General features: G+C 44.7%; 1 protein-coding gene across 1 annotated transcript in view; it reads left to right on the forward strand.

Moving 5' to 3' along the window:
• Positions 1 to 20,863, forward strand: part of LTK (leukocyte receptor tyrosine kinase) — a 164,847-nt gene that overhangs the window by 79,490 nt on the left and 64,494 nt on the right. The window contains exons 5-9 of the mRNA XM_077819984.1: positions 5,023 to 5,162; positions 8,733 to 8,870; positions 10,589 to 10,744; positions 11,760 to 11,860; positions 14,888 to 15,054. Of these exons, the coding sequence (XP_077676110.1) occupies positions 5,023 to 5,162; positions 8,733 to 8,870; positions 10,589 to 10,744; positions 11,760 to 11,860; positions 14,888 to 15,054 (702 nt within the window). The remainder of the gene's footprint in view (positions 1 to 5,022; positions 5,163 to 8,732; positions 8,871 to 10,588; positions 10,745 to 11,759; positions 11,861 to 14,887; positions 15,055 to 20,863) is intronic.

The following is a 20,863-nucleotide window of genomic DNA, read 5'->3' on the forward strand; positions in this document are numbered from 1 at the left end:
TCCTTGCCAAGTAAAGGATAAAAATACCACCTGCGCCACCAACTCCTTCACCCCGGCCTTTTCCTTAGTCTTTCTCTTGCTCCTAATGTATGTATAGAACCTCTCCTTACTGCCTTTTTTGTCCCTTGTTTGGTGTAACTAATTTTGTGCCTTAGCCTTTCTGATTTTGTCCCTACATGCTTGTGCTATTCTTTTGTAATCATCCTTAGCAATTTGTCCATTTCCATTTTTTGTAGGATTCCTTTTTGATTTTCAGGTAATTAAAAGAGCTCCTGGTGGAGCCATATCAGCCTCTTACAATTCTTCCTATCTTTTCTTCACATCAGGATAGATAGCTGTTGTTCCTTTAATATTGTTTCTTTGTGAAACTGCCAGCTTTCCTGAACTCCTTTTTCACTTTTCTTTTCTTTTCATGGAGCCTTACCTACCTGTTTTCTGAGATTGTTAAAGGCTGCTTTTTTGAAGGCCATTGTCCTTATTCTGCTGCTCCCCTCCTTCCTTTCCGTAGAATCATGAAGTCTGTTATTTCATGATTACTTTCACCCAAACTGCCTTCAACCTTCAGATTCACAACCAATTCCTCCCTGTTAGTCAGAATCAAATCTAAAATGGCTGTCCCTCTGGTTACTTCCTCCATCTTCTGAAACAAAAAGTAGCTTCTAGTACATTCCAAAAACATTTTGTGTTTTGCCATATTACTTTTCCAACAGATGTCTGGGTAGTTAAAGACACTTCCCCCCCATTAACATTGGGTCTTGTGTTTTGGTTATTTCTGTTAATTGTTCCATCTCCTCATCCTCGCCTCTTCCTAATTTGGTGGTTTACAGTAGACCCCCTACCATGATACTGTCCCTGATTTTTACCCTTTTTCTTCACCCAGAGACTGTCAGCTCTTCTGCCTCTGACCTCCTTCTGCACCTCAGAACAAGTGTATATATTCTTGATACATAATGCAATATGTCCTCCCTTTTTTCCCTGCCTGTCTTTTCTGAACAAGCTATCCCCACTCTATACCAATATCCCAGTCATGAGATTTATCCCAAGTCTCTGTGATTCCAATTAAGTCATAATTTAGCTCATGTACGAATAATTCCAGTACTTCCTGTTTATTCCCGATGTGCCTTGCATTTATGTATAGATATCTAAGATGATGAGCAGATTCCATCACTGTTATCCCTCTTGTGGCTCCTACAGCCCAATTGTAATTTTCCATTTACCCCCCAACACTTAGTTCTCTGTTCATTCCACCTTTTTTTAATACTTACTTGTGGGCTTTTGCCACCTGCCTTCTTTTAACCTAAATTAAAATCCTCCTTACTAGATTGGAGAGTCAGTGTGCAAAGATGCTCTTCCCCTTTGTAGTCAGGTGGACCCCATTTCTTCCTAGCAGTCCTCCTTTCTGGAACAGCATCTTAGGGTCGAGGAAGCCAAAGCTCTCCCATTGATACCCATCTGTGTAGCCAACTGGTCATCTCAAGGATGTCATTGTCCCTGCTTGGGCCCTTACTCTCAACTGGAAGGATTGAAAAAAACACCACCAGCACCCCTGACTCCTTCACCCTTGCTCCCAGAGCCCTGTAATCACTGTTGATCTGCTCAGATTTATATTTGACAGTATCATTAGTGCCATGTGAATGAGCAGCATGGGATAGTGGTAAGAAGAACTGATGAGCTTTAGCAGCCTTTATGTAATGTCTTGGATGCAGGTTCCAGGCAGGCAGCACACCTGTAAGGACATCAAGTCAGGTCAGCAGATGGATGCCTCTATCCCATTCAGAAGGGAGTTCTTAATAACACCACTTGTGTCTCTTCCTCTTGCTTGTGGTGACCATGAGTCTCCTGGACTTGGGGGCAGGTGGCTCCTCTTCTTCAGCCACTGTGGTCTGCTCCTCACCTCCTTTTTCCAGTGCCAGTTCTTGACCTTGTTGCAATGGGGAACTGGATCGATGAAGTGCTGCCTACAGCTCGAGGTGGCCAGCAACCAGTCTCCTCCCCTTAGAACAGCTAGGTCTCCTTCCCCACTGGGGGCTGCTGTAGCCATCTGTAGCTGGCTAGCATCCTCCATCCTGGATGTCTCCATCTGCATCCTATTGGTGAAGTCCTCCTGCTCCTGGATGCTATACCAATGAGCCATCTCCTCCTGCAGCTTTCTTACCTACTTCCTGAGGGATTCTACCAACAGTCACCTCTCTACACCAGCTGGCTTCCCCTGCCTGGCTTTCTTCATCAGGGACATGCAGGACACATGTCCAGCAAGTCAAGACCAGTGTCTGGGTAGAAGCATCCAGGGCCAGAATGCCTGTCTAGCCAGGGCCCCCACAGGTGCAGGCAGAGGCAGAACAAGTAGTGCTTTTGGCAATGTGCCGTTTTCCTCCCATTGCAGGTTCTTCCTTGCAGAGTACCTGTAAGTTGAAACAAACCCTACCTCCCTGCCTTCCTCTGCTGCTAAACTCAGCTGGCTCACTCCTTTAATCTCTCAGGTGGGAGTCTCATGGTTTTCAAAGCCTGAGCCCCACACACAGCTGGAATAGGTGACTTACCCCCTCTCCCTCAGCCACCTGTAATCACTAGCCTATTCAAAAAAACTGCTCTGTTGTCATATCAAAGAGCCTTTCTAGGGCCCTTAAAAGAGTCCCGCTAGAGCCCTGCTAGGAGTCAGGCACTTATTCACCTAACTGCAGGGTGATCTAGCCCAGACAGTCAGCAACCAAACTTCAATGTGCACACACCAAACACAGCAAAGCAGCCTGGAGCCCTCCCAAACTCGGAGGCAAGTTCCCAGCACACAAAAGTTTCTCCTTTTTTGCCCCCCAAAATTAATCAATAGCAATAAGACAGAAGTACAGATACTCACCAGCTGGCTAACTCCCTTAGTCTCCTAGCTGCCTTTTTCACACCAGCCACCGGAGAAATGAAATAGCTGATATAATGCTTCTACTTCAGGTGTTCTCTGATTTAGCATAGTGTCACATCTGTGTCAGAATCTATCCCTCTCGCTTAGAGAACATTCCAACTCTCCTGCTCATGTAGTTGAACTCATCATTCTTAATAAAGCAGACTCTTAAATATTGTTCCTGGAAATTCAACAGCAGTTCTCTTTGTTGGAGATAGTGAGACATTGAGTAGAGGGGACTGGTCAGAATTGGGGGGAAAGGGCTTTGTTCAACAGAGGGAGACAGAGAGTCTGCAAGCCTCCTAGTGCTAAGAATATTGATGAACAATAGAAATTACTAGGGCCACACAATGCATACTGAATTATCTTGAATTAAACATCAAGTTGTTTGCAGGTTCATATTCTTATTCTTTCCTTGCAAATTGCCCAGAGACATGTCAGGCTCTGAGAGCCCCTAAGAGTGTACACAGCAGTTTCAATGTCTGTATGATCTGTAAGTGTAGTAATATTAACCAGGTTACTGAGCTCTAGCCTGACGTAAAATCGATAGTAAAGGTATTGCCAGGCTGGGCTTATCTGAAAGCCAGCTTCAATGATCCATCTTCTGCTGTATATACTAAAGGTTTCGTTCCTGATTCCATTAAGAAAATTAAATTGGCTCTGAATAGGCCCTGTTTGGATACCAGGACCAAGCAAAGATAGTGCAATATTTATGCATTTAGAGAACTTGCTGCAGTTGGACTTTGGACCTGAGTGTGTGTGTCAGAGTACAGCTGCCCTAGGGAATACCTGGGCAGTGCTCCTTGGTAACAAGGTGTACATGTAAGCATTCTGGGTGATGCAAAGCTACATATCACTTGCAGTTTCTAGGTGCTGTGCTGTCATACTGTACTGTGGAATTAATGGAGTCAAGTCTCAGTGCTGGAGCTTGTTGGATACAGTACTATAATGTATAAGGGAGGTCATGAAGTCATGAGTCCGTGCTGGAGGTTCTTCGATGATCTGCTGCAATACAGAATGGTGGTAATGTGACTATGACTGAGTATTAGAGGTTCCTGGCTGCTCTGGTGTGATGATGCAGTCGTGACTCAGTTGGAGAATGTGGGCAATGTGCTGTGTTACAGTGGAGGTAACAAAGCTGCGTGTCTGTGCTGGAGGAACATGGTGGCTATAGTATACCAGGTAATATAATGGAAATGGTGGTGCTGTGGTCCAGAGCTGAATGGTCTTGGATTTTGTGTGGTGTTGTGGCAGAGATAAATGTATTTCTAGCTTAGTGCTGAAGATTCCTCAAGGCTACACTGTAATATAATAATCAGTAAAACAATCACATCTCATTGCTGGAGGCTCTTGGTTACTTAGCTCTGTGGCAGATGTAACAGAGTTGTGCTTCAGAGCTGGAGATTTCTGAAACGGAATGAAATGATATTACAATCTTGGGAAAGCTATGATTCTGCCTGAAATGCCAAAAGTGTGAAAAGGGGAAATATTTTCATCTTCTGAGAAGGTTGAGGGCTGCGCTGGTTTTGATTAGGGGCGGGTGAACCTCCAAAGGGATGGTGGGGGAGAGAAGATGGGGAAGGATAGCAGCATCCTCTGACAGAGAAAGGGTGTGTGGTTGATGTCAAACACTGGCAATGAATTAGGTAGATAATCAGTTAACACTGGCTGACGTAAATGGGAAAGGCCATAAACATTTAAAGCTGCTGACATTTCTACACAATTTTATGTGCTTATAACAGGGGCTCTCATGTTTTCATAGTATGCACCACATCTTCATAGAGTGTCTTGTGCAAACCTCCGATTCACCATGGTGTAGACCACCTTCCCATCCTTTTGTGATCCAACAGACCTTTGACAATGACATAACATCTTGGTGACTAGCACAGCAACTTCTTGCATGGAAATGTAATATTAGGAATGTATTTTATGTATTTTTAGCTGCCTTTTAAAGCGATCTAGCAGCTAGAAACAAGGAAGGGAGTCAGCATCCTGGGCCAGATATTTAAAGGTATTTAGGTGCCTCATGATGTAAATAGGCACCTAGTGGGGTTTACAAAGGTGCCTAAGTAGGTGAAGTACCCAGGTGCACAATATGTGTGTGATTGCTGTTTGTTGTCTTGTTATAGGGTCAAGTGGAAAGTACTCATGGCTCAGATCGGTGAAGTGGAGAGGCCTTTTGAGATCTCCCTGCTGTATTCAACCTGTGGAGCACAAGGGGCTGGGCTATTGGCACTGGGCTCCTTGCAGTTCAAGGACTGCTTCCATGGTAGGTTCCAACACATCTATAAGAGCTGGAAAATCTAAATGAATGGAGCTGGAAATGAAAAAAGGACACTGCCTAAAATTGTTGAGTATGATCTAGGAGAAGGCCACAATAACTCCCTCCGACCGCATACCCCTAGTTGTCTCCTACCACCCCATGCTAAAACCCATAGAGTCATGAAACCATTACAACCCATACTTGATGGGGAATCCATCCTGAAAGAAATTTTTCATAAACCCACTCTTCTGGCCTTCAAACAACCTCCCAACCTCTCCAAACTCATCATCAGAAGCAAGCTCCACACAGACCAGGACCCACCAACTCAAAGCAGCACCAGACCCTGCCAGAACTACAGATGAAAAACCTGCACACACCTTTCAAGATCCCGGGGTCCCATGCATGCCTATCACAACATGTGGTGTACCTCATCCATTGCACTAACTGCCCCAATAACAGCTATGTGGGTGAAACCAGACAATCACTATGCTCTCGAATGAACTCACCCAGGGAAATAATAAAAGACAAAAACATCATATCAGTGGTAAGGTGAACACTTTTCACAAAGCGATCATTCTATATCTGCCCTATCAGTCCCCATCCTCAAAGGAAACCTGCACAACACTTTCAGAAAACAGGCCTGGGAACATAACTTCATAATTTTGCTACTAAAAACCATGGTCTTCAGAATGACACTGGACTTATGGCTTATTACAACAATCTGTAATCCACTAACCCTGCTTTTTGTCCTAAAGACTACAGGGGTTTTAATGTGCCACTTCACCTTTAATGGTCCCTCAGAATATGTGGTAACTATTTTTGCTAAACTATCTGTTCAATCTTGTAATTAGCTGGGACGCTCTTAGTACCTTTCCTGATCTGAGGAAGAGCTCTGTGTAGATCAAAAGCTTTTCTGTCTCGCCAACAGAAACTGGTCCAATAAAAGATATTACCTCACCCAGCCTACACCGGCACCTTTGTCTACACTAGCACTTTTGTTGGCAAAAGTTTTTTTTTTCACACCCCTGACAGACATAAGTTTTACCGACAAAAGTGCTGGTGTGGACAGCACTATGTTGGCAGGAGAAGCTCTCTCACCAACATAGCTAATGCTGCTCATCAGGGGGTGGTTTAGCTCACCTGCAGGCCACATCCAGCCCGTGGGACCATCCTGCCCGGCCCTTGAGCTCCCGGCCAGGGAGGCTAGCCCCTGGCCCCTCCCCTGCTGTCCCCCCTCGCCTGCAGCCTCAGCTCGCCATGCCACCAGCGCTCTGGGCGGTGGGGCTGCGAGTTCCCGCTGGGCAGCGCTCTGGGTGTCGTGGCTGGCTCCGGCCAGGCGGCGCAGCTCAGGGGCGGATTTACCAGTAAACACAGGGTGCCCTGGCACGGGGCCTCCCAACAACAGGGGGCCCCAGGGCCTGGCACTCAAGAAGCTCAGCACTGGCGCACCTCCCATGGAGGGGGGGGGGGGCTGCACTGTGGGGGCAGGGGAGAGCAGGGTGGGAGGTACGGGTGTCAGGGGAGCAGGCGGGAGGTACGGGTGTCAGGAGCACGGCGAACGCCGGCTGGAGGACTCGGGAGGAGCACAGCGTGGCCGCACAGCCGGCCGGAAAGAAGTGGCGCTTTGAAGGGGAAACTGCCGCTTCTCTCCAACTGCGTGGCTGTCCCTGCTCCTCCTGAGTCCTCCACCCCTGTTCACAGGGCCGCATTCCAGAAGGGGCTTTAGAGGGGGGGTTGGATAGGGGTGGGGTCCCGGGGGGACGGTTAGGGGTGGGGGGTCCCAGGAGGGGGCAGTCAGGGGACAAGGAGCAGGGGGGTTTGGATGGATAGGAGGTTCTGAGGGGGGCAGTCAGGGGGCGAGAAGTGGGAGGGGGTGAATGGGGGTGGGGGCCAGGCTGTTTGGGGAGGCACAGCCTTCCCTACTCAGCCCTCCATATATTTTTGGAACCCCGATGTGGCCCTCAGGCCAAAAAGTTTGCCCACCGCTGCCCTAGAAGCACACATGAATCGTTCTAAAAAATTGTCTATGTTGTTTATAAAGGTTTGATTTTTTTTCTGTACTTAAAGGGCCATTGTTGAGATTAAAAACCTTTACCTGTGCCACTAATACATGAGAGCAGTACTTCCCAATCTTTTCCACACTGTGACCCTATGTTCCGACAGAAAAAGGTTTTTACTGCTTCCCGACCCCCTCCACCATATAGTCATAAAGCAAAGGAGGGTGGTCATGTCTACGTGAAACCTGTTTGGCACTTCCGAGTTAAGAACCTCTGTCTCAGATTATTAAAAAAAGAACAATTAGAATCTAGTTTGTTTTTCACCATGTATGCTGCTTTTTACTTCATGTAGTTCATTCAGCTTGGCAATGAAACTAGCCTGGGCAGTTTCACCTTGTAGTTATAGGCCCTGATCCTACTAAGTGCTGCATGCAGACAGACCCCTGAACCTGTGTAGAGCCTCACTGACCTCAGTGTTGCTCCTTACAGGTGCAGGGGTCCATTTGCTCAAAGCAGTACGCAGGATCAGGGCCATATTCAGCTTCATTTTATGGTTCTCATGCACTAGCATCATGCTGTTGGTTCTGGCTTACAAACTGCAGAAAGAGCTTTAAATTTACAAATATCCAACAAAATACTGTTTTCACTGACTTTTTAAAATGTTCTGATCCTATTAGTTTTTTCTGTTTAATTTACTTTAGGTTTTTTAAACAAAATCTAAATTTTGGATATAATCTTCTTGACTGTTGCATCATTTATGTGTTTTATGTGTGCAAAGTGTTGTGTGCAAAAAATAAAACCCCCACTGTGGCAGGGAACTTGAGTGATTTAAGCCAGAGAGGATAATTTATACACATGGCTGTGGTTTTGAATTTCATGCAAGTACAGAGAAGTGTGGGGAGATGGTGGGAGGGAATTGGGAAAGAACACAATAAATCAGGTCCATTTGATAACCCGAGTGCCCTAAGGGAATCTTTTGAAACCAGTGCTAAATCTACTAGCCATAAAGATCATCTATTATCCAGGGAATGCATTTCAAGGTCTCACATTTATTGAAAGCCTTAAATGATATAGAGTCTATCGGGGGACTATCTTTAGCAACATCTGGGAACAACTTCACTGGAACTGCTGACAGTTCCATGACACAGTCTTGAGAGAATGGGAGCAGGGCCTTCTCAGTGCAGGGTCTGCACCTTTAGAATGCTGCCCCCCTTTGCCTGTAGATTAATGTTTGGTTTAGGGTGGGCTGTAAGATGTTTATGTATTATTACTAAGGAGGTGCAGGTTTGATTCATTTGCAGGCTAGTTCTACTGATTGTTCACTCAACCACATTGCTTTTTCAGCTACATTTTGTTACAGGCTCAGAGACTTTCTGGCACAAACATTGAAATTAAATGAGTATTTTTTATTATTATTATTATTTTATTATTATTTTATTTTATTATATGGACTGATTGTCTTTATAATGTAGCAAGGGGGAAGGAGCATGAGTGTGACTGAGGAACCATCCAAACCAAAGCCCTGCTCTAGACCTTCTGCTGACTCCTCTCTCTGGTCTTCTTGCTTTGTACCCTTTAGAAAAAGAAAGCAGGGATCTTTCCACATCCAACAAGGGCTCCACTTTCCCGTGCCCACGTGGGGGCTGTGTCAGCCACCTGCAGGTCTGTGATTTTCACAGTGATTGCCCTACCAAAGAGGATGAAGAGGCCATATGTGGTGAGAAAGCAACTTGCTCCCTTAATGGGTTCCTTCAGTCGTTCCTCATTTTAGTCCTGCTGGAATTCTGTGCCATGGCACAATGTGGAATTTGCACAGAATTAATCTTCCCCACAGAATTTTATTTTTTCACAGAGAATTTGTGATTTTCCCCCAGCACTCCCACCCACACCTGTTACATTCAAGTGGGGCTTCCGCTGTCAGCCCTGGGTGGCTGGGGCTCGCTGCTGACAGCAGGAGCGTGATTATATTGTGTTATTTTGACAAATAAAATATGCAGAATTTTAAATTATTGTGCACAGAATTTTTAATTTTGGGAGGCAGAATTCCCCTAGAGGTATCATTTGTCATCCCAATTGCATCAGTAAAACCCCCCCACCCCCACCCCAAAGCCAACCGGCCAAGACGGCTCAGTGAGCACTTAAAAAAGGGTGTTCCACCCAATCTATAGTCAGGATGTATTTCTCCACAAATTTCTGTGGGTCACTATACCATCTACCAACTACTAGTAGGATATAACTAGTCAAGAAATATATCCCTTGAGATACCATTAGAAGTAGACACCTGGGATTAACCTAACCACTCACTGTATGTATGTATGTATGTATTGATTTATATAATAAAATACACCTATCCCACACACCAGGTGCATATAAAAACAATTTTAATCAAAAATGCATACCCAAAGCTACAAACCAGACTGATATTGTTAAAAAACTCTTTTCTACCTATTCAGCCAATCAGGAAGAATAATAATTTAGAAAGTGAAATAGATTAATTAAATTGATTACATATAGCGATTACTTAGATATTTTATCTACCTAGTTTAACTGGGTACCTGGACCTGGGATATCCATACGGAACACACTCCTGGGATGAGGAAAATAGGATTTTCAATACAGGATCAAACCACTAGCCTACCAAGTCTGGTATTCTTCCTGGCGCAGTTCCTGCTACTTCAGAGGAAGACAAAAGCTCTTCTTTTTATACCTGTCTCACTGGGGGAGAAATCCCTTCCAGACCCTATCCCGATCAGATGGAAGCACTGACCATCCTTAGAATCACCGCAAATGTTATTGGTCAGAAAACTATCCTTTCAAAATGCAGATACAGTGATTTACTCATGCACCATGGCAGAGAATTCCATAGGCTGACTATATGCCATCTGAGGAAGTGTCATTTTATTTGTTCTAAATTTACTCACAGTTACTATAATCAGCCATTCTACCACCTTTACAAACGACATGGGGACCCCTGGGATATCTGTTGGTATCCCATAAAGCAGTCACCAAACAGTTACCACATGGTGGGTTCTCGGGAACCAGAGTTTTCCATTGCACTTAGAATAAGAAATAACAGCAGTATCTCTCATACTACTAAGTGATGAGTATTGACTTTTTGGTGGGTGACTATTATACATGAAAATAAACTAATAAGCCATTTGGCCATTTCTTGGTAGAAGACTAATATGCAGTGTTGACCTGAAGAAGAGCTCTGTGTAATCTCAAAAGCTTGTCTCTTTCACCAACAGAAGTTGATCCAATACAAGATATTACTTCACCCACCTTCTCTCATGGTAGAAGACTATAGGGTATTACCTTTGTAGCTCCCTAGAGAAACATAGTGAAAGTGACCTTGGTGACTTTACAGTTTTCTTGCTCTTATGCTCCCTAATCAGATCTGTGTGAAATACCCCCATTTTTTCTAATCCTTTCCAGCAGACAGTCTCCCAGCAGGAGCACACTGTTCTTTTGAGCAGGGTCCCTGTGGCTGGATATTGAATGACACTGCATCTCCCTCCTGGTCCATCAGGGGCTTTGAAGAAATGACACAAGAAGCTCCATTCATGGGATCAGCCTTGCTAGCCACCAGAGGTATGTTCCTCATGGCGTACTTTCTCTCGCTAGTCTCAAACATGTTTTATGGAAATGGTTTTAAAATTCTTTGGCCCACCTCACCAAATCACCTTTGCATTCATCAGCATTAGCTAGGACTGTTTAAACTGAGCCCAGTGTGGTTTCAGTCCTGGTTCAAAGACATATATTAAAAAGATCCAAAAGAACATCAGTCAGCTTGGAAGGAACACACAGGGAGGCTAGAGCCTCTGTGAACTAGGGCTAAAAACTAGCAACGGTCAGCTACAAAAAAACCCATCCTGGTTCAAGGTTCTTTGCCAAGATTAGGGGTGTTCATGGTATAGCATGTTTTTTCTCTTGCTTGCATGGATAGAAAATGCTTGTGATAACACTGCCCTAGCTGTGGCTTAGAACCATGAGTTAGCACAATTCTTTTTGTAACATAGGCCCTAGGATTGCAGCTTCATTGCTCCTCTCTCTCTTAGTCCTTTTCTTTCTCCTAAGAACCTAGCTAGACCTTCCTTTCTGGGGACAAGGGACCAGAAACAGGCAGTTCAGTCCAAGCCGCTCCCAGCAAGGATCACTGGAGAGAATGTGGTAGGAGTACTGGTTGTTGGGGAGCTCACTGTGAATTCCAGTTCTTGTGCCCACAAGCCATTGTATGGAAAGGTGTAGGAGGTGCACTCACTGATGGTCCAATGAAGGTCTTGCGATTTCAGCTCCCATGTTGCTAAATCCATTTTTCCATAGGTTTTCAGGGCACCAACTTATCTAAGTTTACTACCGCTGTGAGAGATCCATGCCCCTAATGTGGCTTCTATCATGCCTTTCTGTCACAGAGCTTTCAGCACAATGATGTGAAGTTATTTTACAAATGCATGAAAAAGAAAAACGCCAGACTTTTTTTTAAACAAGCTTCCTCTCTAATCAGCAGGCAGTGGGTATCCAGTATGCGAACATCCATCAACGAAGATTTCTTGTTGTCTGGATGAACTGACGCCATTTTTTTTCTAATTCATTGTTCTGCTCACAGGGCACTTCCTGTACTTGCGAGCAGACAGCAATCAGACAGGTGATGTTGCCAGGGCTTACAGTGCCAGCCTGCCAGCCAGTCTTGCCAGTGGAGACTACCAGGTATATTGTTCAGTTTTAGCATCCTTGTGGAGCTAATCCGCAGTTTACAGGTCCCTGTTCCTGTATGATGGCTACTTTCCCTATCTCTCTGTATGCCAAACAGCCTGGGAACATTGGAAATTAGAGTGGCTGACCACACAACCCATCTAGCCAACCATCAGACCCCGAAGCATGGGCAGGCAGGTGCATCCCACCACAGTCAAGTGGCATCCCTAACCTCCAAAGAGAGATCTCAGAGATTTGCAGTGTTTTGATTGTCAGAGAACAAGGCAAACTGCTCAGGGCTCAGATGCCAGGGGCCTGGCAATGCATCATGGCTGGCTAACATACAGATCGTCCAGCCTGAGTGGGGGATCTGCTACTTGGCCATTGGAGGGAGTGAGTAACACAGCTAGCTCATTTGGGGCATATAGTGTACATGTGGCTGAGCTCACGTCTCAGGCATTAGAACATATGTCTCGTTGTATCCTCATTCATGGGAACAGAAACACCAGATTCCTAATGGGGGGTGAAGGCCGAAGTTAATGCAGTGACATTCCAGGGATAGAGGGACACCAGCACGGCCCACACCGCTGTGAAGCCCCATGTGCTGAAATCTCATCATGTGTTGGAAGGCAGTCAGATGTGGCTACAAGTTCCAAGAGTAAAACCATTTGTCCGCCTGTAGGACAGATCCTTGTAAATACCCAGGAGCACTAAGGGTTTCTGGTGGTAAGGGAGTATTAGAAGATATTCCATCTGATATTTTAGGGAAAATTATGTTGAAAGTTTGAGCCAGAGTTCAGTTGTGCTACATGGCGAATAGGCAACTTTGATCACTCACAGAAGAGGTGAGTGTCTGTGAGAACACAAATGAACCTGTGTTGGGAGAAGGGAGGAAGGCTGCTCAGTTCCCTACTGAGTGGAGTGAGCCAGGCGGGATCAAGTGCAGACACAAAGAGGTCAGATTCAGTGGCCATAGAGACAAGTTCCCTGCCTCCCTTTACCTTAGAAAGGGAGGTGTTACCACAGGAAACCCCAGATCTTGACCCTCATGGAGATGGAGCAGAGAGAGCAAACAGTCCCTGAGGTGGGAAATGGTTTCTTCAGATACACACAGCCCACAGGTGGAAATTAAGATCCTGAGAAGGAATGCCAGAGCAGGTGAGCCCTGAATCCCTTCCCCACTTGACATGGGGTAACCAGAGCTCAGGAGTTAGTGCTCGGTTAAGACCAGCTTCACAGGGGCCTAGGTCTCTCTTGACCACCCAGCCTTTCAAGGGGGTGCTTCGTACATTATTCCAGTGGGAGAGAAACTCCAGCATATATCTTTGGTGGGTGGCACATTAAGGAAGGAAGTAGCACCCACTCCCTAGCAGACTAGAAGGAGGAGGAAGTGGGAGGTTCAAGTCTCAGCTTCAAACCCAGAAGTTCTGGGGCAATGCGGGTGTATGTGAACTCCATCTGTATATCCGTCCGGTGTGCTCTGAAAGGGGAACAGATATGTGACAGATTTGGAACTGCTCTGTGATGTTGGATGAATACTATATGTTGGTTTGGTTATTGAGATATTTACTGTATGAACATATGGGATGAAGGAATTTGCCTTGACGTATATAGTATCTTTAATGAGACTTGGAAGGACCATGTTTCCCAAGGGACGGGCTTTAATGCCAAATTGCTAAAATAGAGTCTGGCACCCATGATTATGATATGGAGGTGGTTCACGTCAAAGGGGATGCAAACACAATAGCAGATCCTCTATCTTGTGAGGAGATGTGAGAAGGTTCCTTGAGTACCCCTTCTCCATTCCCCTTCAATGATGGGGGTATGTCTTTGTCAAACTGTAAACTCATATTGTTTTGGGAGTGCCATTTTTTATTGTAGTCTTCCTTGTAACCTTAACTTTGCATTGTAACCTCCATCTTGGGTTAAGACATCCAGATGGTGTTGAAAACCAGTCAAATCCTGACAATCACTTGATGATTACCTGTTCTGTTCATTTCCTCTGAAGCACCTGGAATTGGCCACTGTTGGAAGACAGGATACTGAGCTAGATGGACCTTTGGTCTGACCCACTATGGCCGTTCTTATGTTCTTAAGAACAGTCTATTCTCGATACTGGGTGCTTATGCCAGGGAGTTGGGACACCTCAAGAGACTAGCAAGGAGAAAGCCATCAAGGGCTATCAATTCTGAATCAGTCTTCCCTAGTGAAACCATAGGTTTGTTGCCTACAGGAGCCATTGACTTTGAATTGACCCTAGCAGAAACCTGTCTCTGAGGAGGGGGTTGGGGTCGCCCAGTCTAAGCACATGACTGGAAGAGCTGCAGTTGCCTGGCCTAACCACATGACTAAAGAGGAGAGAATTTATTTAAGGGAGCTGCTTCTTGAGTGGGGGCATTCCATCACTGCAGGCCTGGGGAGCTATCTGGACTAAGGACTGAGACCCAACCTAGCACTCATTGTGGTGGTCCGCACATTGAGGGAGAATGCATTTGGGAGTTAGTTTTCCTAAGATCTGTAGTCCTAGTGCTGTTTAAGAATAAAAGTGTCTGTGGTTAAGAAATTCTTTTGTTAAGCCTTTTTCCTTATCTTACTGCCATGTTGTCCTTGAGGGGTGTAATTGGGAAACCAGAGTTCCCATAGTGAGGTAGAGTCTGAGAGAACATCTCCAAGCAACGGGGGGCTTGGGAAGGCTGGGGCACTAGTTCTGGGCTCCAGGCAGCCAGACTGTGGGGTCCCATTGCCCTTGAAGAGTGTCAGATATGGGGACTGCATCTGGGAGTGCGCTTGAGAGACTCAGAGCTAGAAACAGTGATCAGTCACTGCTCAGACCGAGCAGGGCTTAGAAGCACATGGGATTCAGCAGCTGGATCCAAACACAACAGTCTGGAACCCATCCTGGAGAGGCCAGAAGATGACATGAACTATAAAGATTCTCATTTTAAAGGCTGGTTTGCATGGTTATTAAAGACAATCCATCCTTTCAATTGCCACCCTCCTTTCACCACAGGATGCCATTATTTTCCTCTTATTTTATTCCAGATCCAATTTTCAGTGCATATTTTTGGCAGTTACAATGGCACCATCTCATTCTCTGTCCAGGAAGAGACAGGTGGAGTCAGTATCTCCCCTCTGGTGTGGGAAAGAACAGGGAACTGGAGCGACCGCTGGTTTCTCATTACACTGCAAATGCCAGTGCTCCAGAACAAGTAAGAATGCCATTGGTTAACAAATTTGTTTGCTGGACTGTTGTGGAACATGGTTTGCATTCTTGACTTCTTCCAGTGCCTCCCCTACAGTCACATATACTGGGGTTTTGTAGGTATGGTTGTTGGAATACATCCTCTTAAATCATTGCTCTCCTGGATACAGACATTCCTATCGCCACCTCATGGTGACATATAGAACTGCCCCGGTCCTTTTATAATACCAAAGAGGGGCAATGAATAAAATAAGGAGGGGCCTGATCAAATGCCTATTGCAGTCAGCGGGATTCTTCCCGGTGATTTCAGTGAGCTTTGGATCAGGGCCTAGATTTACTGTCTGTTCAAGCTGAAATGTTGTTTTGCGTTGGCTGCATTAGCTAGGCTGCATTATGGAACACTGTGTTAACTTTACAGTTAGTTCTTATGACATGCAAAGTGTCGGGAAAAGGTAGGATTTTGACTGAGGGTGCGGTAAACAAAGTGATCCATAAAATGCTATTAATAAATTCTGGATTGTGTATGGCTGAATCAGTCACGTAGGTAAGTGAATAAATATCATTAGATCATTAGGACATAATTCATCTCTATCTGTTCTGTGGATTCAGCACATCATTCAAATTACCCCCATCTTTCTAACTGCTTGAATGGACTTTTGTGTGTCCATTGCTGTTTGAGATTAACTGAGAATGGATGCAAAATTAATATGTTAAGGAAAGGTCTGTTTTCTAAAATGAAAAATACCCAGATTTTCAAAAGGCCACACACATGCACATCTACTAATGCACACCCCCCAACTTAGCTCAGCACAACACCCAATGGGTGGCATGCACGTGTCAGTGATTTGCATGCTCATGGATGCTTGTGTGCAGCATCACTGTGTGCATGTGGATTGGAAACATCAAGTGTCTAAGACAGGCATGCACAATACTGCTTGTGTACGTTCGTGTTCACCCTTTGTACAGATAGGGCTAATGTTTATTTGTTGTTCTATGGAGTCAAGTTTTAAAGTCTATAAAATCTCAAACCAAGTGCTTTTTTTAATCAGACTTTCCTCATCCCCCTCTCAGCCTCAGTCAATTCAAACCAGGAGGAATATATTGGCAGTTTATTGTTTTGTGCAGAGAGAGAGGTTTTAAATTTCACTTTTCTGTTTTTGAGTCTTCCTCAGCAGAGCCTCACCCAAATGACATTTCTGACAAAAAAAAATTAGCTTCCATTTTAATTATTAAACAGTACAATGAAAGGAAATATCCCATTTAATATTTACAACAACTAACGACTTTGAAACATCATTGTCAAGAAAAAAGGGGACTCCATGTAACAGAGATGGGCGCAAGGATCCAGATCCAAACCTTCCCAGAGTTCAAGTATCTAGGGGTTTGGCTCAACTTGAAATACAGACCAGTTACAAAGTTTACAAATGATCTAAACTCCAGTAAAATTCAGATCCAGGATTTTTGTTCAACCCCATCTCTAGTTTTTAATATAGGAGTCTCAGGTTTTCCAACCCTTAGACCATAGTGCACATCTTTGTCCCGACCTATACTTAAATATAGGGTGGATCCTCATGCTGGCAATATGCCTAATGCTTGGGAGTGATGTTGAGAAGCAGTATGGAACCTTGTCAGTTTGCAGCTCTTTAGTTCTGATCATGTAAAAGTTTATTAATGTAACCAATGAATTGATTTAGAATGAAACATCCTGCAAGGAACTCCTACTTGGCACTAATGGTTTGGAATCCCGGAAAGGAATTCCAAGGGCTGTCCAGATATAGTTAAGACATTGTGTATTCTGCAACAAGCAGATCCTAACTTCTGTGCCCAGGGTCCTTGGTTTCTGCACATGGCAGTGCTGAATTTTGAAATAAAATGGACACTCTGGGGGACATACATGGGAAAATGCTCAGAAAATGAGGGAGATATGGAATGATACATAATATTACACACAAAAAACCTCCTTAAACTAACGTTATTAAGATTGCAAAGTCAAGAACTCAAAAGTTAAGAAATGCCACAATTAAGGTTGCCTGTGCAAACTTAATTTGGCCACTTTGTGAGTATGCATTATGATATAGATTCATAGATACTAAGGTCAGAAGGGACCATTATGATCATCTAGTCTGACCTCCTGCACAACGCAGGCCACAGAATTTCACCCATCCACTCCTGCAAATAATATTAAATAGTCTTTAATAACATGGTTACATGCTATTTTTCCACAGTACCCCTGCCTCATTTAGTGCACAGGATGGATGGTGCTCACTTAATGAGCAGCTATTCAATATGTTGTTTTATTCTCATTGTTCAATTTGTGGTGCCAGACTTTATTTACTGCACACCCGTCCAACCCTGCTCTGAAGACAGAATTATTAACTAACTTACGCATTTCTGTGGCACTCATCACTGTAGTATCTGAGGGCTTCACAAACATTAATTTATCTTCACAACACCCTGTGAGGTGAGGAGATGGTATTATCCCCATTTCACAGACAAGGCACAGAGAGATTAAGGTCAAAATTATTCACTAATTTTCAGTGCCAAATCTGAGATGCCCATGGCCTGGTTTTTCAAGTACATGGCATTATTAAAGCACTTTAGATATTAAAAGCACAGTTCCCAAGGACTTCATTTGCAATTATTAGTGCTCAGCACTTCTGCAAATCAGACCGTGGGTATATCAGGTCAATAACCCAGATGAGGACCACACAATTATTGACCATATGTGAAAAGTTTGGTTCAAGTGACTTGCCCAACATCACATAGGGAAGCCTGTGGCATAGGCAGGGGTAGAATCCAATTCTCCAGAGCAGTATTCAACTGCCTTACCCATGAGATCATCCTTTCTCTTCCTGCAATTCCCTTGCTTCATTCACTACACCCCTTCCAACAAAGACATCAGGTGTCCTACAGACAATGGCCTCCTTTACTACACAACCTTGATTCATCCCCAGTATACAGTCCATCCTGTGCACAGATAAGGCAGGGATCCTGTCGAAATTATAGTATGTAAGCATGTAATTAGAGTGTTTGTAACACAAAAGGGGGACAAATTAAGGTTGCCCAGGCGATGCGTTAATTCTGTCTTTTCCTTAATTTTGAGTATTTGACTTTGCAACCTTGTTAATGTTGTTTAAGATAGTGTCTCGTGTGTAATTACTAGGTTTTTAAAAAAGCAAACTGAAAAAACAGATATTCCATCATGTGGCATCATACTGACATCCACAAGGGTCATCAGCAAGGTTGGAACCTTTATATCCACTGCACAGACCTCTGCTACTTAAACTAAGGGAATAACTGACAACAGAAGTAGGTTGTCATCCTCTGTGTGGACCACACTAGTAGGGGATAGGACATGTTACTAGTGGGTTTCAAATATATTTGCTGACAACAGAGCTATGGTAAGACTCAGGAATCTTAGGTTCCATTCCAGGCTCTGGAGGGGAATGTGCTGTAGTGGACAATGACCTTTTTGCCTGTTTCCCCCCCAAGCCTGACTCCTTCTGCCCCATCCCCTACAATCTGTCCCTGTCCCATTCCTTTTTCTCCCATACTCTTGGCTCCTCATCCCAGTTCCATTCTCTTCACTTCCACTCCCCAGGTTTCTCTCCCAGTCTTATCCTCCAATATCAGTGTTCCCCTGGCTCCTTATCCCACTCTCTTTCCTCAACTAGGCCCAGTTCTCCCACAACATGCTAGGTTCTTAGAATCACAGGACTGGAAGGGACCTCGAGAGGTCATCTAGTCCAGTCCCCTGCACTCAAAGCAGGACTAAGCATTATCTAGACCATCCCTGACAGGTATTTGTCCAACCTGCTCCTAAAAATCCCCATTGATGGAGATTCCACAATCTCCCTAGGCAATTTATTCCAGTGCTTAACCACCCTGACAGCTAGGAAGTTTCTTCTAATGTCCAACCTAAACCTCCCTTGCTGCAATTTAAGGCCATTGCTTCTTGTCCTATCCTCAGAGGTTAAGAAAAATGATTTTTCTCCCTCCTGCTTGTAACAACCTTTTACGTACTTGAAGACTGTTACAGAATTCCACAGCAAGGATCCTTTGAGGCACAACAGTACTGGATCCTGCATTAAAGTGGAAAGATGGCAGCAGCCAAAAATGCATCAAAAAGGAATTCACAGACAGATCTACTTCCCCTCCCACACCTCACTTCCCTGCCCACTAGTTCTCAGTCTAACTCTCACTGTCCAACCAGCCCCAGTCTCCCACCCCCAGCTCCTTGGTCGATCTCAGTCCTCTCTCACTGGCTTCTAATCCACTCTGAACCCCCAGTTTCCCTTCCTGGCTTTCAGTCCTAGTCTCCTTGCCCGCCCTGTCCTAGTTTCTCCTACATCCCAACTCCCAGTTTCCCTCTCCCTCCATGTCAGCCTCCAGCCCCAGTCTCTCCCACCCCAAGTTCCATATCCCAATCTACTCCCTTCACCCCACAGATCTGTATGTTGTTCCCCCTGTATTTGAATCAGGCCATTTCCTCATCCATCCTCTTATTTGCATGTATAGCACAGGAAAGACAGACTCCTGCTGTTAGCTGAGGTGCCTGGACCTGGCTCAACCCATAGGAGCTCATAGCAGCAATTACAGGGAACAGCCTGCTCATCCACGGGCTGTTGCATGCCAAATATAGATGAAATCTTTGGAGATTTTTGCTGTTAAACTCTAAGAAGTTTCTACTGACCACATGCAAATTGCAGTTTTTGAAACCTTATAACTTGGCCAAATTTGAGCAGATTTTCACAGGGATGGCAAAAGGCAAATCCTTGATACAAAGGCCACTCTCCTGCCAAATTTCAAGTCCTTGCTCCAAAGCATGGGGGTTCTGGAGGGTGTCTTCAGAACTTTTTAACATGGGCAAGGCAATGTATTTTTCCTCAGCCTCATTCTCAGAAATGGTGGAGCCGTTTTGGCTGAAGTTTAATAATAATGATATCAAAAATAATAATGATCAATGATCAGCCTGAGGCAGACACCCTGCGTGAAAAATTTCAGCCCAAATGGCTAAAATTTGGTAAAGTTATAAACAACTAAAAGCAGGGGCTTATAATGGGAAGAATCAGGCAACCTTAATAATAAGTGGTGCTACCAGCCCCATCTATAACAACATGACAGGTAGTGTTGTTCATTGTAATTAAATAGAAATCTCTGTCTTTGAATTGCTTTTTGATGCATTTCTGGCTGCTGCCATCTTTCCACTTTAATGCAGGATCCAGTATTGTTGTGTTTCAAAGGGTCCTTGCTGTGGAATTCTGGGCCAAAGTGCCATGCCCCTTCTGTCTTCTTCAGGGAGACCTCTAACCTCCTCCTTCTGCTGTTGGGTAGAGTTCCTGGCTCCCAGGAGGGGGAATAGCCATGGGCATGGGTAGAATAGGAGAAGACAGGAAACAGGAAGGAGCAGTATGAACTTAGACCCAGATAATCAAGCCTGTGAGGACTGAAAGCAGGTAAAAAGGCAGAAGCTGGTGGAGGCCAGAAGGAAGGAGTACTAGGTAGTTGAGGGCAGGCTATGTGGAGCATAGTTCTTGGCAGTAGTTCTTGGTAAGTTCAGCTTCCTCGTTGATTATTTCTTACCTTGAATGGGGAGAGGAGAATGACAGCCTAGAAGGTTCAGTGCTCAATGTCTTGATCAGAAGCTTCACTATCTATAAAACTCCTTCTGGTTCTCGTAACTATGCTGCACACCCACTAAAACCAGACAGAAATCCCCGTTCTGAGGGGAGAGATGGCGAGGCAGAAAACAAGAGAGGCAGGCAAGGAGCCCAAAAAGTCTTTGATTGCAGTAGTCAGCAAAACTGCCCCAGTAA

The sequence above is a fragment of the Eretmochelys imbricata genome, chromosome 6 (genome assembly GCF_965152235.1).
Source record: "Eretmochelys imbricata isolate rEreImb1 chromosome 6, rEreImb1.hap1, whole genome shotgun sequence".
Classification (NCBI taxonomy): Eukaryota; Metazoa; Chordata; order Testudines; family Cheloniidae; genus Eretmochelys; species Eretmochelys imbricata.